Here is an 18,941-nt window from a genome sequence, read left to right as displayed (position 1 = left end):
GATTACCAACCACATGATAGCGGGGAGACTGTGGCATAGTGGAACTAACTGTCCAAACCTATTTTACATTACAATTAAGCTTTTAGCTTCAACAAATAGATGAAACAGTAAATGCCTAAAAATTGTACATCATCAAAATCAAAGATACTTACTCAAGGGAAAGCTTTTCTTCTTCCTCGCACAATTCTGGTAACCTTTGCAAACCCAAAGTCATTCTCAAAGCATCCACATGTTCTTTAAGAGGCTTGTATTCCTCATGTAGACGTCTTGTAGATTCAAGCAGCTTATTTAAGTCATTTTCAGATTGTTTTATTGTGTTTTCCATCTACAAAGGAGGGGGGGGGAATGCAATTAAATGAAGCAAGCTAATCAAGTTCTTTCCCTCTGCTCTCATATTTCTCTCCAAGTTATCCCCTAGTGGGCTTTAGGATATGGTTCCACATGCTTTGGGAGTTGTACAAAATCTTACCTAGGTATCCACTCTTCACGTGTGAAATGAATGAATGTTGGTGGGATATATATCTCCACAAAGTTCTATGGCTGTGCCTTCCCCTGCTGTCTAAAAAGACACTTTCCAGCAGGGTTATTAGATAGCCATCAGGAATGGTGATTGGTGCTAATTTGTTCCCTTTTTACTCCAGGGCTCCAAGATCAAATCTTAACACCCTTACCTCAACCTGAGATAACATTAATTGATTCAACACAAGTGAGGACTGAATCTTTGACCTCCATGTTATGGTTCAGTCACTCACCTCTTCAGCTTGATAAGCCTAGTGATGTGAATGGAGAAATCACCAGGGGAATTGACCTAAGATGACTTGTCCTGATATTTTCCTTCCCCACGAATAAGGAGTGACTATCAGTGCTGAGTGCTTTCTCATTTGGCATGGTCCATACAGCATCATGTTGTTCCAAGACAGCAGCCAGAAGGTTACCTATTTCTGAAAGTCAAGTACAAGAGCTTGGACCAGATTTTCCCCTCCCATGTCCTGAGGTCAAATTGGAGGTGAGTGGGGCTGCAATTATAAACTTAACAGGCCAATCCCGATGGACGTTCAGGGAAGGAAAAGTGATAGATCATGACCCAATGCTCAGGTAAAATGATGTCAGGATTGCCATTTAAATGTCAACTGTATATGCAAGTTTTTCCCTAATATTAGCACTTTTATTGAAGTGGGTGGGTTCCTGAAGTCTGTGGGAACCAGGATAGGTAAGTTAATTCATGAACCTTGGGGAAAGCCTGCTGGGGAGACAGGGGCCTTCTAACAGGCAAGTTTAAACGGTTTTGCCAACTCCAAATATCATAATGTAATGGTGTATGGTATTTAAGTATGTTTTCAACACAGGGATGGATCAGAGGGCTCTGTCCTGAAAAGTTAAGTGTCCATTAAATTGACTAACATTGTTTAAATGTTCACATGCATTACAGCACTTTATCCAGCAGAGAAGATGTTCTCATACATTCAACCATATTTGGAATTTGATTTAAATGTGTCATCTGGGCATTGTGTTTTGAATTTTACATTGATTTAAAGTCTGGGGATCTGCTGAGACTTTGAAAAAAAAAAAAAAAAAACGGAACAGATGCCAGACTTCTTTGATTAAACTCCACTGAACCTCTGAAAAAGGAACAGATGGCTGACATCTGGTCAGGTAACTTCAAAGACTCCATTGTTTTTAACTCCATAGGTTCAGAAGATCAAGATGTACAATCATTTTGGGTGGAGATAAGAAATAGCAAAAGAAGGAAGTCACTGGTCGGAGTAGTTTACAGACACCCCCCCAAATCGTAACTACATTGTATGACTGAGAAAAATCAAGAATAATGAGGACTTCTAAGAGAGTTACTGCAATAATTGTAGGCAATTTAATCTCCATATAGATTGAACAAATCTAATTGGCAAAAATATACTGGAGTATGAGTTTACAAAGTGTATTAGGGACAGTTTCTTAGAGCAATATGTTCTGGAACCAACCAGGGAACAGGTTATATTAGACCTGGTAACATGTAATGAGAGATGATTAATTAATGACCTCAATGTAGAATCCTTTAGGCAAGAGCAATTGTAACATGATAGAATTTCACATTCAGTTTGAAGGTGAGAAATGCGGATCCAAAATTAGCATTTTAAACTCAAATAAAGTCAATTACAAGAGCATGAAGAAGACAGTTGACTAAAGTGAACTGGGAAATAGGCAAGACAAAAGAGAAGCAGTGGCAGACATTTAAGGAAATAATTCATACCCCTCAAAGATATATTCCATTGAGAAAGGAAGGACATTGTTTAATGGAGGTGATGGGCACCTTGCCCATCGACTGGATTGCCAGCGAGAGCCCCATGAGGCCTCTTTTTGAGAAGGCCTGCCACATTAAGTATGAACTGGGAAGCAGTGGGCCTTTGCTGGGATCAAGGACCCCAGAGACAGAAGTCCCACCTGCCAAGAGCTGCTGGCCAAACAGAGGCTGGCAGCACTTTATTGCTCAACAGTGCCACAGGGAAGGTGGTGGCTGCTGCTGCTGAGGCCTAGGGTCAACATGATGAGTGATGGCAGGAGGGAAGTTGCAGGGGAGGAGTTGGTGAGGCGGGGGTGGATCAGCAGTAAGCACAGGAGATGGCTTTCACCTTCCCTATGCCAGGTCCCTCGTTTCGGCATTGTACGCCTGACAATGAGGGACCCTCCTGGAACACTGCAGGCAAACACATCAGGGTTTACTTTTTAGACTTCCTGCATGGTGAGTCTACTGCCTGCTGCTGGGTGTTGTGAAGAGATATAAGTGTGTATAACGTTATTGGGATTTATTTTTAAATTGGACTTGTAGTAGGGTCTGTGTCTATGTGTGTGTGTATATTTATGTGTGTGGCTTAATTGGATTAAAGCCAGCTAATCTGAGTGCTTTGATGTATAGTAATTTGAGATGTTAATTAGATAAACATAAATTAAAAGATGAAGTGCAATTTGCATTTGTTGAATAAACCATTCAAAAGAATGGGTAAAATCTTGCAACTAGCTGGGGGATGTCAAGCAATGGGTTTATATTACTAATAAAATTGGTGGAATGAAAGGATTATTGTTAGGCGAGGTAAAATTTAAAATTTAGTAATACAATGGAAAATTTACATTCAAAGGGGAAGCTAGGTATAAACAGAAAGGAGCTGTGTGCGTGCAGGTCAAAGGCATGTAAGATCTAACCAGCCTGCAAGCATACAACTGGGTCTGCAATTTGAAAAGAACTTCATTTTGAATTTGTAAGGTCAAATGTGCTTTGCCTGGTGTCTGTTTAAAGTCTATGGGTTATTGCTGCCTTGATGAAGATTTACCTGGGAGTGATTAATTTGGGAATTTGTTTAAAAGTTATTACGGCAGTAATTTGTAGACATGTTTATGTGTTTAAATTTGTTGGTAAATAAATAAATGTTGAATTTAGTTTTATATAAAAAAACCTCTTGAGGCTTGGTGGTTTTATTCCTGAATTCAGAGCTGCATCTCAAACATAACAATTGAAAATACAGGTTATGACAGTTGTTCAAGTTTCCCTCTGGGATTTAAACAATGCAGCCTTTATCAACTGCTGTGTTATAACTGTGGGATGAGGCCCTTAAGTGGGCATTAATCGCCCACTTAAGAGCCACAATTTGAGGCAGGAAAGCCCACGGATGGCCTTCCTGCCATTGACTTAATTGGGGCAGTGGGAGTAAGGCAGCGGGATCTCCACCTGTCACCCTCCCACTTGATTAAATGCCCCCTCATCACCAAACTCACCATGGGGGAGGGCATTAAATTCCACCCAAAGACTCTATGAGAAGGATGCACACAGTCTCTGGATAACTAAGAAAGTTAAGTCTGGGTGCCAAATTGAAAAAAAGGCTTACAATGCTGCAAAGCTTAATGGTAGACCAGAATATTTGGAAAGTTTTAGAAACCAACAAAAGAGTGACTTTAAAAAAAGGAAAAAAATTACAGTATGAGAGAAAACTAGCAGGACATAAAAACAAACAAGAAAAGCTTCTACATTTATATAAAAAAGGGAAATAGAGTAACTAAAGTATGCATTGGTTCCTTAGAGGATGAGAATGGGGAATTAATGGGAAACAAGGGAATGGTAGAGACTTTGAATAAGTATTTTGTTTCTGGATCTGTCTTCACAGTAGAAGACACAAACAGCGTCCCAAGAATAGTAGAAAATCAACAGGCAAAAGGGATGAGAGGAACTTATAGTAGAAAAACATACTGGGAAAACTAATGGGACTAAAGGCTGACAAGCCCCCTGACTAATGGCCTGCATCCTAGGATCTTAAAAAAAGTGGTAGCAGAGATAGTGAATGTATTGGTGGCAATCTTCCAAAGTTTCCTCTATTCTGGATCGGTCCTAGCGAACTGGCAAACTACAAACATAACACTCCTATTCAAGGAAGGAGGTAGACAGAAAGCAGGAAACTATAGGCCAATTAGATTAACATCTGTCATTGGGAAAATGTGAGAATCCTTTATTAAGAAGTAGCAGCAGGGCATTTAGAAAATCATAACACAATCAAGCAGAGTGAACATGGTTTTGTTGAAGGGAAATAATGTTTAACAAATGTATTAGCATTATTTGAGGAATTAACAAGCAGGGTGGATAAAGGGGAACCACGAGATGTAGGGGTGACTTTTACAGTGGGACATATTACAGTGGGACACCCACCCCACCAGTTGAAAAGTCAGCAGGTACCTTGCTGACTTTAAATCTGGCCACCCGCAGCGGTGACATGCTCAGGGCGACATTAGTGACTTGACAATGGGACTGTCCCTCAGGGCCAGGAAGTCCCACCCACCAGAGTTGCCAGCCAATCACAGTACCTACGGTATTGTGTGCAGCTTTGGTCTCCTTACTTAAGGAGGATGTACATGCATTGAAGGTGGTTCAGAGAACGTTCACTAAGTTGAGTCCTGGGATCAAGAGGTTGTCTTATGTGAAAAAGGTTGAGCACATTGGGCCTTTTGCCTATGCTCATTGGAGTTTAGAAGAATGAGAAGTGATCTTACTGAAACATAAGATTGAGGGAAAAATTGCTGGAAAAACTCAGCAGGTCTGACAGCATCTGTGGAAGAAAGACAGAGTTAACGTTCCGAGTCCTTATGACTCTTCTTCAGAGTCATGAGGACTCGAAACATTAACTCTCTTTCTCTACACAGATGCTGTCAGACCTGCTGAGTTTATCCAGCAATTTTTGTTTTTGTTTCAGATTTCCAGCATCTGCGGTATTTTGCTTTTATTAAGATTCTGAGGGACTTGACAGGGTGAATGCTGAGAATGTTCCCCCTCATGGGGGAATTTAGAACTAAGGGGCACAGTTTAAAGAAAAAGGATCCCATTTAAAATCGGCATGAAGAGAAAGTTCTTCTCTCAAAGGATCATTAGTCTTTGGAGCTTTCTTCCACAGAAAGCAGGTGAAAGCTGAGTCATTCAATATACTTAAGGCTGAATTAGGCATATTGCAGATCAACAAGGCAGTCAAGGGTTATGGGGAGCAAGCAGGAAAGTGGAGTTAAGGCCACAATCAGATCAACCATGATCTTATTCAATGGCAGAACAGGCTCGAGAAACTGAATGGTTTACTCCTGCTCCTATTTTTTTTCATTCTTATGAATGCATGGCTACGTGCCAAACCCCAATGATGGATTTGGCTCAGCAGGGGATGATGACACAGCTGTGGAGGGGACTATGTGCTTTGTTTGACAGTTTTGAGCAGAGAATGGGATGAAATGTTTTGAAAAAGTTTTTGAATGGCTGTTTGTTTACCTTGACAGATTAATGAGTATTTGAAGGCAGTGTTTCTTTCAAGGGATATTTCAATGCTTATGTGCTGACTGACAGCTTTATGCGATTCTAAGAGGGTCATTTTTATTTAAACAGAGTTTGAATGGCTTTTATTTTATCTATGAGCATTCTGAAGATTTCCCAGTGTTATTAAATGGCTCAAGAGTTCTGCACATAATGGATACACGGTAAGTGGGAATGGAGGCTGCATGGGGGCATAGGATGGGAGGGGAGGGTGAGGACTAGTCGGCCTAACCATGCAGAGAACTGGGCCGATGTCCCAGCAAATGAAGGTAGACCTTCTAACCTACCAGCATCTGCCTGTCTCCGTTATCACCTGGGGCTTGCGTAGGGGGCCAGTGGCCCTGATTCCGGAAGATGAAAATTTCATGTTAATGAGCTGCCTTTCAGAAGTCAGAAAATGGCCCAACTCAAAGGGGGAAATCCTGTCCCTTGTACTGATGTGTTGATCCCAACAAAAATCATCTGAACAGTCTGAGCAGCTTATATTTAGGAGTATGAACATATTCCCCAATATCTCATTGTTCAATGTATAACCCAGTTTGTAACAATAAAATCCTCTTGTTACCTGAACTGGATGTCTTGTGTTTTGCATGTCCACTTCAATCTATCAACAGGTAGATTTATACACTTAAGTAGGATGAGGCAACTTATTAAATGCTGTCAATTTACAAACAGCACATTAATGTACAGAGTAAGTTATAATCAAATCTCATTTTAACTAACTTCGGATCCCTCCTCATAAACAAGAAAAATAAAAATTACTGCACTATTCCCATTCGTGAGTTTATTTAACTTAAAATCTCAGTTTTGGCCAGCACTAAGCATGGGCAGGGCCAGATTTCTCTCACTCAGCTGGGTAAGTTTCCCCTCATTGGGCCAGGCTCCCTTCCCAAACCTAGTGGCTGACTGCTAACTAGTCTCCTCTCGTTTTTACCACAAGCGTTCACAGGAAGAGGAAGGGCAATTCCACTGATTCCTTCTCCATTCAAGGATATACCAGCAAACTTTCTTCCCTCTGTTTATGGACTACCTACCACTGCTCAGTGCCTTTTCATATGGCATGATTACTTGTGCACCATGACATTATTCCAGCACAGCAGCCAGAAGGTACCAATTGTTGACCGCATTAGACACGGTTTTGTATTGATTGAATGAATGAACATTGTGCCTACCTCAAATTATGTAATAATCTCGCCCACTGCAACACTGTTTTGCCACACAGCTGCTTTTTGTATCCTAAATCTGTGCTTTCTTATTCTTCCTCCCAAGTTATCTGAAAACTTTTGCTCCAGATTCACATTATATAGCCTATTAAGTATATCCCTTTCTCAAGAGTAACATTCTCAGACATCTCGTGCTGGGGTCACATGAATAGAATCATTCCATGATAAAAAGTTATGGATATTTGTTAGGCCACCTGAAATAAGATTAAGCAATTTTCAATGTTCCAATCCCTATGGAAATCTTTTCAATGCTTGGCTCATTAACATTGACTCAAAAACCTCTGTCTCAGTGCAACACAACCTGTTGCTTTTCAAATCTGTTCGAATTCACTTTGTTTCGAAATACGCTCAAAGCTAACAAATAACTAAATCCTGAAATGCAACAGTCCCAGCTACATTTTGGGTTTCTGTTTTCAACTTTCTTTTACTCTAGATTTTTTTTGGTTTCAGTGCCTGTCACTGTCATAGGAAGAGCCGTCTGTTAAGCCCCAGAACGCTTTCAGTTGCCTCGATAGCAAAGTAAGTTTGTAATTTACCACAGGATCAAACAGAAAAGCCTCTTCACTTTGTTTAGGCTTACTGATTTTGATCATCTGTTCTCAATTAATATTCTGTGACCAACGAAGGCAGGAGAATAAAACACCACCAGACTGTAACTTAGGTTTCAAAGCCCAAACATAATTAAACAGTAATAGAATAATTGTACAGTAAGTGATGCAACATAGATTTTACAGTACTTACTGGATTTTAATATTTCCTGTCAAAACTAGGAAATAAAGTTTCAATAGCTATGCTGAATGTTGTCTTCTTACACAGGCTATTTTCTTTTTAACAGTGTCCAGCAAGCTATTTGGCCTAATTTCACTCTGAAGGCTTCAGACAGACTCACCACTTTGAACCAATTCGATAGAGAACTTGACCAGAACCAAGCGAATCAATTTTCTTATTAAATTGCAAAATAGGTCAGCAAACAGATTTAAACAAATCCCACAAATTATTAAACTGAAATAAAAACAGAAAATGCTGGAAGTACAAAGCAGGTCAGGCAGCATTTGCAGAAAGAGAAAGAGTTAATGGCCAGAGTTTTGCCGTTGGCGATTTAGGGGCAGGGCCCACTCGCCGATGGGAAAATGACGTGGGATGACATCGGGAGGAACCCCTGACGTCATCCTGGTCACTTTAAATTTTTAGGAAGGCGGGCGGACAGCGAAATCAGCTGTTCGCCCGCCAACCTGTCAATGGCCGATTAAGATCATTGACAGGATAATTAAGATCATTAAAGACCTGCCTGTCAAGCTTAAGGCTGGCGGGCAGGCCAGGAGCCCCCGTGGGCTTCTGATAATACACAAAACCTCATCCACTGGTGGGATGAGGTTTCATGTCCGTCTTTAAAAAGTTTAATAAAGTTTGTCATTTTTATTAACATGTTCCATCTTGAGAGACATTGTCACATGAGGAGGACATGTTAATAATATTTTTATTTTTCTATTTTTTTTAAACTTTGAAGCACTGTCACTAATCTCCCTGAGACAGCACTTAGCCTCAGGGAGCAGTGCGCTCTTTCATGCGCATGCACGAAGAGCGCACTTTGACAGCTGCGGATTCCCTCCCCCCACCCCACAGGAAGCGCATAGCTCAAAATAGAGGCAGGCCCCGTTTCAGTGGCGGGGGTCGGCTGTCCACCCGCCGTCGAGCCTGTGGGGCATGCACGCCCACCAAGGGCAAAATTCTGCCCAATGTTTCAGGTTGATGACCTTCCTTCAAATGGAGGAAATGTCATTGACCTGAAATGTTAACTTTGCTTCTCCTCAGATGCTGCTGGACCTGCTGAGTATTTTCAGTGTTTTTATTTCAAATTCTCAGCATCTGCAGTATTCTGCTTTATTAGACATTTAAACTGAATGACTCGATCACTATCTTGGACACCTGGCTAAGAAAAAAAGACCCACTTCTATAACTATATCCAAAATAAACTAGGACATGTTTGATTAGTTTTAACCCCATATGCACCAGAATTAAAGAAATCAAAAGCATGCTAACTCTTAATGTTCATTTTTGTCACAATCCCCTTTTTTTGAGGCTGAAGAGTTCCAGCAAATTAAAAACCAATGATGTGCAATATGCCTTCAACATACCACATTGATGTCAGCGTGGATCAGTCGCAGTTCTTCCACATGGGCCATCTTCTCTTGGAGCAAAAGATCCATTTCATGTTTGTAATCTTTCAGGTGCCTTTCTTCAGACTCCAGTGCATCAAATTCTGCCTTCAACCGGGTTTTAATTTTTTCCATTTGCACCGTCTTAGCTCTGCAATTTCATACAAATACAGTTTAAAGCTGCATGATGCCGAGTTCCAAAGACTTGCTTTCAAAAATGCACTCCATAATTTTGTTTCACAGGATATGAGTAAATTACTATTTATTATGTTGAAGCAATTCAATTTTATTAATAAATCTGTCTTTATCGACTGAGTATTTAAAGCACTTTTGAGCACAGGCAAAACCCATTTTATTAAAGCTGGTGTGTTAATGGTCTTCCAAGGGCCCAGTATATAGTAGCAACACTCAGTGTGCTACTTGGCCTAGACCAGATGGTCTCTTTCCTGGTCTGTCTTCAGTTTTCTGATCTCAGAAGGGGCAGCATTTTGAATACTACAATTGGCCTCAACTGCCCTGGGCTAAGGGTGTAAACGGTAGTGAGGGGTGTAGCCAGCTTCATACTCCTGAATGCTATGCAACAGTTCCTGCTAGAGAGTGCCTGTGTACAAATATTTGTTGAGGGATTGAGCTTAACTGTGCTACCTCACATGGCTGAGTCCTGTTAGAGAGTTGCCAGCACCTGTAGAATCATAATGAGCCAACAGATTCAGGTGAGAAAAAAAAGTTCCAACTCTGCAACAAAGAAATGCATCTTTAAAATCAATCTGCTCTAAAAGAATAATGGAGCTGCAGTTTGATGTCCTATCTGAAGAATACCACCTCCAGCACTGCAGCATTGGCACATCAGCCTAATAGGTTCAAGTCTTGGAGGAGAGTTTGAACCCACAACCTTCTAATTCAGATGCAACAGGCTACCTTTCGTAAGTTGCAACTTTGGACGTGGTGAAGAGGCTTGTGTGCTCTGACAATCCCTTCAGCGATGCCATCGGGAGCTCCTTGCTCCTGGTGGGGCAATCCATGCCGGCAAGGTCAGAGGGAGGTGCCAGATAAAGTGCGTCCAAAGTCCCCAACAGCAGAACAGGCGAAGGAAGACTGTGCATCTCACTGGATGCAAAGGCTGCAGTGGCAATGTGATCCTGGCCATCATGGTTCAACATGTCACCAAAATCTGACCACCAAGTTGTCCAGATCAGGTGGACAATGACGGCGCCCCAAGGTCCCCACATTAAGTGAAGTCACGCACAGACTTCGACCAGGGTCCATTTGCCAAGTGCTATAGAAGTGGAGAATTGGCGACAGACACAGGGCTGTGAACCTGGGAGTCCCTGATCTACATGTGCACATAGCCAACAGATGGACGAAGGGCACTGGACACCTATGTTTGGAAAGAGATGTTTCTGGGCAGCAGCATCCATGACTAAGCATTCCTCTTTAGGCTACCCTCTGCTCACCCCAAATGGGGAAGGGTCTAGAAAAGGTACCCGGGAAATAGGCTGTCCCATTTTCTCCTGGCTGGGGAAAGCACTACCTTCAGGATCACCATCTTTGTGGCTAAAAAAAAAAAGAAAAAACTTTAAATTTTGCAACTTGGATTGTTAAAACACTCGTGGATAATCTCAACAGTGATCATCCAGAAAGAAGAATTGCAATCTTTTCACATGAGCTATCAAGACACCAAATTGACAAGGCCACCCTCAGTGAAACCCACCTTTCTGGGAAGGGTCCGGCTAAAGGAACAAGCAGGAGGTGCACCTTCTACTGGAAAAGGAAGGCTGACAGAAACCCTCACGCCCGTGAAGTTGGTTTTGCCATCTGGAATAGAATTTATGCACTGCCAGAACTCCTTAACTGTATAAATGAAAGGTTCATAGCACTTTACCTACAGCTCAGCTGCAACCAATATGCCACCGTCATCAACATTTATGCCCAACCATTGGACTCCGATGAAGGTGTTAAGGAAAAGTTCTATTCTGACCTTGGAGTCCTCGCTGCCAACCCAAAAGAAGGAAAGAGCATCCTTCTAAGCAACTTTAATGCCAGGATTAGTGTAGTAATTATAGTTTGGATAAGCTTAGGGCTATAGCTCTAAGAATAATCCTGTGTTGTAAGATCACATGATCTGTATAAACCAATGTGTTGACAACTTGGGGAATCTCTAGTGGAGACACCTATTTTAGTTATAGAATTTGATGCAGGCATGTAGTTGCTGCTGCTGTCTTGTAAGTAAAATGTGTCCACTAAGAAAAGTTGTCTGGAAGATCAACTATATAACAAACAGGCAACAAGGATAACTTAGAATCGGTGCTGTACCTCGCCCAGTGATTGTGAGTATCTAGGATCATTAAAAAGAAAGGAAGATATGCTCATCCCAAATGCCACAGTTTGGCAGAATCAATCCCTTTGAGCCAGCCATAGACAACTGGTCTCAATATATAGAATGTCTCGCTTTCTTCTTCCAAGCCAACAAAATCACAGGGGAGGAAAAGAGGAGAGCGATTCTCCTCAGTATTTGTGGGAGCAAGACCTACAGTTTAATTTGAAGCTTGACAACCCCCAGTGCCCCAGATTCGAAGACTTTTAGTGAATTAGTAGACCTCATTAAGAGACATTTTTAACCCAATCCCTCAGTTATAATGCAGAGGTTCAGGTTCAATTCACAGAGTCCTGGGGGAGACCATTGCTACCTACATGGTGAAATTAAAACAACTAACGGAATATTGTGATTTCAGTGAATGATATGCTCAGGCATTGTTTGGTATGTGGTATGCAAGAGGATGATATTCAGTGATGATTGCTGGCTGAAGTGGATCTTTATTTTAAGAAAGCATTAGAAATAGCGCTGGCAATGGAAAGTGCTGCAAGGGGTTCACAAACAATCCAAGTGGCGCAAAATGTCACCATTCACCTAGTTGGGCGGGAACAGTCAGCCGAAAATGGCATGAAAAGCTGGGACATCATCACAAAGCGGGAAACAGCCTTCGCTAACCAAAAAATGAGAGAAAACAGCTTAACAAAGTTGAAAACTAATTTTTATCAATGTGGAAACAATCATTCTTCTAGCGATTGGCAATTTTAAAAAGTAGTGTTATTTTTGTCACAGAAGTGAACACGTAATGAAATACTGCAAACCCAGACTTAAACAGGCTCCCAAACAACAAACAAAATCCAATGAGGTATATAATGCAGAAGAACCAGAAACAACCAATTCTGACATTTATTGATTCTTCAACTTGAAAGTTGGGAAGACAGAGCCAATTATTGACACAGTTCAAATGAATGTAAACCTTTAAAAAATGGAAGTAGGCAAGAGAGTACTTCTACCCCTGTAATAGGAGAACACATGTTCAGATATTTAAATAGAGGTGATCAACAATTAAATTTGGAACAAACATCTGCCAAGGTGAAAACATACACAGGTGAAGAAATCCAGGTAAAAGGTATCACCAGAGTAACTGTTCATTATAGACACCAATCAGCACAGCTACCAGTGGTGGTATTAGAAGGTAGAGCAACAAACTTTCGAAATTGGTTGAGGGAAATTAACTTTGATTGGCCGCTCGTGAGGTTTCAAAAGGAAGCTGGACAAGTTCCTAAGCTGAAAAAGAAACAAGGCAAGGTACTTCAGAAAGAGCCTGAAGGGTCCAAGGACTGCAACAGGATGAAAAAGGAGTGTATAGCCATTCAGTAACCTGAAAAAATGAGGATGTCTTAAACAATGATATAGAAGAACAACAGAAGAAACTCAAGGAGACTCTGCTGAATCACAAAATTCAAGGTGAAGCGAGAGAGTTTCGCAAAGAAAGGGAAAACCTGATGCAAGGCCTTCACATGCTACAAGGATCCCTCAGGTCAAAATTTGTGCCTCTGGAAAAGTATGAAGAGGAGCAGAAAGAATTTAAACATTTCTTTGAACAAACTGAAGAACCAGTTGACAGAGAAGACGTAGCAGTGTTCAAGTTTCTAGCAGGAAGCCAACAGATACAAGGAGGAGACAGAAGAGCTGAAGAATCAGCTGAATGAAGCTAAAGAGGCTTTAAAAGCAAAAGTCGTAGAACTTTCCAAGATGCGAGTAGATAATGAAGTCATGGGTAGCTCAACTACTGAACTAAGACAAGTTGAGATTTTACCCGAGAGAAGTTTAGCCCACAGTGAAGTCAAAAAGAAGGCCGAGAGTAGATTCTGTGGTAGAAAGAAGACAACATGTCGAAAGAGGATGCAGAATTATTGATAAGGCACCGACTTTTTAAAAAAAATCATACTGTGTTGGATTCAGCATTGCTCAAAAAACATGCCAGCAACATGCTGCCACTGCTGAGAATACAATGGCACAACAACAAATAACCAGAATTACCATACACGAACACTAGTCAATTACAAGCCAATCCAGCGATACAAGTGCCAGTTCGCACCATTTGCTTATCCAAGAGTTCTGAAAATGACTAACTTTTTAGCAAGGAACCATCTTCAGACAAGACTAATCCTAATACTTCCCAATTTGGAGGGGAAGGTGGGGAGAAGTCAAGGCAACCAAAAAGCGACTCATGATTTGCATAGTCGTAAACGTCAATTTACTGTTGGAGAAGCAGTACATGTAAAAGATTTCGGTGGAGGGCGGAAGTGATTACCTGGTAAAGTAAGTTCTGTGACTGGATCATTGTCTTAACACATGGAAGTGGAGGGCCGGATCACCTGTAAGGGCGTTTAAGAAAAAGGGAGATACCCCAATCATTGCTGAACCAGTGGTTCCTATTGAAGTTGCTCAACCAAGGACAGGCATGCCCGATGTCTCCATCAGAGTGGAAGACACTGAAATGCATGTGCCTAATGAGCTACCTGGAGTTAATGCAGTTCCAGAAAATGTGTTTCCTACAAAAGAGTCTGAAGTCGTGGAGCTGCAATGTTCCATACAGATCAGGAAACCACCTTAAAGACTGAACATGTAATTTCATGACCTGTGTAAATATTGTAATGTCAGGAGATAAATATCTTTGTAAATACAAAATGTACAGAAAAGTTAAAGGGGGAGGAATGTAAGAATGTAACAAGTTTGGATAAACGTAGGACTGTAGCTTTAAGAATAGCCCTGTGCTGTAAGATCACATGATCTGTGTAAACTAATGCATTGGCAGCGCGGGGAACCTCTGGAGGAGAATTCTTCTTTAGTTATAGGGCAGAATTTTACGAGTGGGCAAGCAGGGGCGGGGCCCACTTGCCGATGCATAAAAAGATGTGGGGTGACTCGGGGGTGGGGGTGGGGAACTCCCGACGTCACTGCACCTGATTTAAATTTTCAGGAAGGCGGAAGCACAGCAAAATCAGCTGCCCGCCCGTCGACCTGTCAATGGTCGATTGAGGCCATTGACAGGGTCAATTAAGTAATTAAAGGACCTGCTCATCCAACCTTAAGGTTGGCGGACAGACCAGGAGCCCTGGCGGCAAATAGAGAAAACATGAAACCTCATCCACGGGTGGGATGAGGTTTAATGTAGGCTTTAACAAATTTTAATAATGATTTTGTAAAAATTATGGACATGTCCCAACTCATATGACTTAATATTTTTGAAAGTACTGGCGATCTCCCTGAGCTCACTCTCGATTTTGAGAATCTCCCCCTGCCCGCACAGGGAGCACATAGCACTTCCCTGCAGATGTCACACTGCGTGGGCCTTAATTGGTAACATGTAAAATGGTGCCACGCCTCCTATCAGGGGCGCTGATCGGAAGCATGCCCATCAACTTCTCCCCCGACGAGGCAAAAATTCAGCCCATAGAGTTTGATGCACACATGTAATTGCTGCTGTAGTTGCTGCTGCTATATTGTAAATTAAGTTATTTATGTCCACTAAGAAAAGCTGTCTGGAAGATCAACTGTACAACAGTTAGCCATAACTCTGATGTCTGGACTGGAACCAATGGGAAAGGCCGATGTAAATTGAGTCCTCCTGATGACTAGGTGTGCTCAGCATAGTCTCATTATAACAAACGCCCTCTTCCAGAAGGACAAATACACATGGAGACATCCTAGGTCAAAGCATTGGCACCTCCTGGATTATGTCATTGTTCAGGTCAAAGGTCTAAGTGATGTGAGTATCACCCCACCCATGTGGGGGGCTAATGGCCACTGGACAGACACAGAATTGTTCAATCGGCGATGAACATCCACCTACCAGCAAGATATCACAAGGTCCAAAAAGTCCATGTCATGAAAAGATATCTGTATATTATTGGAAATTATTTTTTAAAAATAGAGTTTAGTAGTGTCTGTGTGTGTCTAAATTGGATTAAAGCCAGCTGGTCTAGAGGCTTGGATGTATAGAGAGAAGTAGGTTTAAAATGATAATTAGATGAACGTGGGGAAGTTTAGAAACATAGGTGTCAAGGAGGCAATTTGCATTTTTAAATAAACCATTTAAAAAGAATGGGTGAAATCTTGCACCTAGCTAGAAGACACCAAGCAATGTGTTTATTTTTTTCAGCATAATAAAATTGGTGGAATGAAAGCATGTTATTGTTAGAAGAGATAAAATTAAAAGCCTAGTGATACAATGGAAAATTTATATTCAAGGAGAAAGATATGTATAAAGGAGAAAGGAGATTGTGGTTCAGGCAGAGGCATTTTAAGATCCAACAAGTATGAGAAGCCTCCAGCCTGTAAACCTCAAGTCTGTCTGCAAAAACCCAGAGCTGAAAGAAACTCATTTTGAATGTGACTGTCCAGGGTGTGCTCTGCCAGCTGTCTCTTTAAATCTGAGTTTTACTGTTGCCTTAAAAGGGGTGTAACTGAGACAGATTAATTAGGGGATTTTTGTAGTTATTATAGTGGTAATTTTGTAGACATATGTATGTGCTTACAATTTTTCTTGTATTAATAAATGTTTTATATAAAAAAACCCTCTTGAGACTGGGTGCTCTTATTACTACTGAATTCAAAGCTTGCATCTCAAAACATACAAATTGCAAAAATGGGTTATAACAGTTGTTTCATGTTTCCCTCTGGGATTTGAACAACAGTCTTTACCATTGGCTGTGTCATAATAGTCCAAGAGGAAGATGATCAATGTCTCAGCCCTAAATCAGCTCACAACCAAGCTAGAAAATCCTCACACATCCAACTCAATTCTGAACAATGGGATCAAATGAAGTCAGCTGTACTAGACTCCTATGCTCAGACCATTGGGTTCAAGCACTGTCATTACCAGGACGAGTTCGATGAAAACAATGCTGAAATATGTGACCTCCTGGAACAAAAAATGAGGAGCCTTCATTGCCTCATTCCACAACTCTATGCTCTTTCAGCTAATGAATTCCACAAGCTTGTTCTTCTAATTTTAACTTACTAAACACTTCCCAGTTACTCCGTTCTGTGACAGGCTGCCTGCTCATTACTAAAGGTAAATTAATAGTGTTAAAGGGAAAATTAAAAATGCTAAAAAAGAGAACACAGAATTTACTGAAGAACACTTAATCTCCAGGCAGCCATTGATGCTAAACATATTGACAGTTGAGGATAAGCAGATGGACACTGCACACAGAGGCTTTGAGTTTTTGTGTGATTTATACAGAAGTCAAGAGATGAGCTAATGTCCAGTAACAGGCAGGACAATTCAAGTGGTGCAATGATGCGGTGAATCCTTGAGCTAGACTGGAGATAAAACATGACAAAGTTAGATTAAGTGTGCTCCTCTCTCAGATAGGGAAGGGGCAGATGTTTTTAGCTTAGATATAGGAGTACATACAATAGACAAAGAAGGGGGCTTTGATGAAACAGTCTTGAGTTATGAGAACCAAGGTCTTTGCATACGTGTTTTAATTTTGATTGGATAGTATAATTACGTATACATCCTTTAGAATAATTGGTTAGCAAAATCACATGCTTATGTACTCAATAGGATAGTTTTAACATTGGACCTGTGTGTCAGTTACCAATTGGATGTATTCAAATGTACTCAACTGTATTGTGATAAGAAAAAGTACAAAAGTAATGAAATGTAATCAATCTGGGAGCTGGGTCTTCATTCTTTGGAATTCTTGCGGCTCCCTTGCATATGCTTGAATAAAACCGGTTAAAGGAAGCCTGAGTCTCTGTGGTAGCTGTGTGGTTGGGGATTGTAATTTCTCCTCTTCAACTGGCCAAGGTGGTAGTTGCTGGATTGGAGGAAGTACCATCTTCAATCAGCAAATCATTCTTTTGGTCAATGCTACATGAGCTGGTCTAATTTTGAAAGAAAAAGGGTGTTGTTCACTAATTTATTTGGTAGGCTAAGTTATTTGTATCACCTGGACCTGCTCATAAATAGCATAGCCCTGTGCAAAAATCAGCCTTCCTTAGAGATGCAAAAAGAGTCAAACAATGCAGTTAATTTGGAAGTTTTCAATAGTTTAAAGTCTGTGATTTTTTTTTCTGCCACCAATGTCTCAGTTATTTGCAAAGGTTCTAACATGCTGTCATGGTATTGTTGAACCTTTGGTGTGAAGTAAAAGTGTATTGCCATGATGCATCTCTCTTACACAGACAGTAACTGAAACTTCAGATGAAAGGCTCAGATGAAATTTCTAACAGATCCTAGATCCCTGAGAGAAAAGTAGGCCTATGGTGCAGAAAACTTTACAGGCAGTTCTAATATTAAATAAACAATTTTACAGGTAAGAATTATTTCATTTAATATGTTTGCTACATTTAAGTCATTTCTGGTTGCATAAACTGAAAACCATTAAGGAATTCCAGAGATGCTTATTTGCCCAGAGAACAGTTGGAAAATGAAACTCGCTGCCACAGGGAGTGGTTGAGGCGAATAGCAGAATGCATGTAAGGGGAATCTAGATAGGTACATAAAGGCAGGAAGGAACAAAATAATAGCTTAAGTGAGGTTAGATGAAGAAATGAGACTGGTGTGGAGTATAACACAGGTACAGACCAGTTGGGCTGAAGTGCTGTATATACCATTCTACGTAATTCTACGTGAACTGACATGAGTGAAGTGGGAAAGTAGTGGCTGAACAAGAATTGTTTGAAGAATATAGTTAATTGATGTTGTAAAATTTTCTGTCATTCATATTGTGGCAATGATAAAAGAGAAAGTAAAGGCAAAGTGCATGTAGAACACCTTTCAGGGCATTACTAAGCACTGCATAGTCAATGAAGTACTTTTGCAGTCACTGTTGCAATATAGGGAAAGTTGGTCACCAATCCATCAAACAGCAATGAAATAACTGACTAGATAATCTGTTTTAATGATGTCAGTTAAGGAATAAATAATGGGCAAGCACTGGGAGAATTCCCTTTCTCTGCTTCCAAACAACACTATGGGATCTTTTACATCCATCTGAGGAGCAGACAGAGCCTCTATAATGTCTCATCTGAAAGGCAGCACCTCCAACAAGGTAAGCCCTCTCTACTGCACTGAAGCATCAGCCTAGATTTATGAGCTCAAGCTACTAGAGTGGGGGTTGGATCCAGAGGAGGAAGGTGTTAATACTGAGCCAAAGCTGACACTTAGATTTGATTGCTTAGTTCTTGCAGATTAACTGTTCCTCTTGGTACTTTCTGATATGCTTCCATTTAGTTGTTTGATAACTTACATCATTTTTTCCATTTGACCTTTGGGAAGTGCAATGGTTTTGAGGCCACTCTTCTAGCTGTGTTGTCTTTTAAAAAGTAAGCTACCATGTATGGACTGGATGCATGGTTTTCATTACATAGAGAGTTATAAATTTGACATATTTAAAAATACACAG

General features: G+C 40.8%; 1 protein-coding gene across 2 annotated transcripts in view; it reads right to left on the bottom strand.

The window, feature by feature from the left end:
* Positions 1-18,941, bottom strand: part of zc4h2 (zinc finger, C4H2 domain containing) — a 43,925-nt gene that overhangs the window by 10,602 nt on the left and 14,382 nt on the right. For both annotated transcript variants that reach the window (XM_041194802.1, XM_041194803.1), the window contains 2 exons: positions 9,183-9,354; positions 153-325 (listed from right to left, as the gene is read on the bottom strand). In XM_041194802.1, coding sequence (XP_041050736.1) covers positions 153-325; positions 9,183-9,354 — 345 coding nt within the window. The remainder of the gene's footprint in view (positions 1-152; positions 326-9,182; positions 9,355-18,941) is intronic.

Source organism: Carcharodon carcharias, chromosome 9 (genome assembly GCF_017639515.1).
Source record: "Carcharodon carcharias isolate sCarCar2 chromosome 9, sCarCar2.pri, whole genome shotgun sequence".
NCBI classification, from domain to species: Eukaryota; Metazoa; Chordata; class Chondrichthyes; order Lamniformes; family Lamnidae; genus Carcharodon; species Carcharodon carcharias.
Note: the sequence above shows the minus strand (reverse complement) of the source record. Positions and strands in the feature narration are given on the sequence as shown.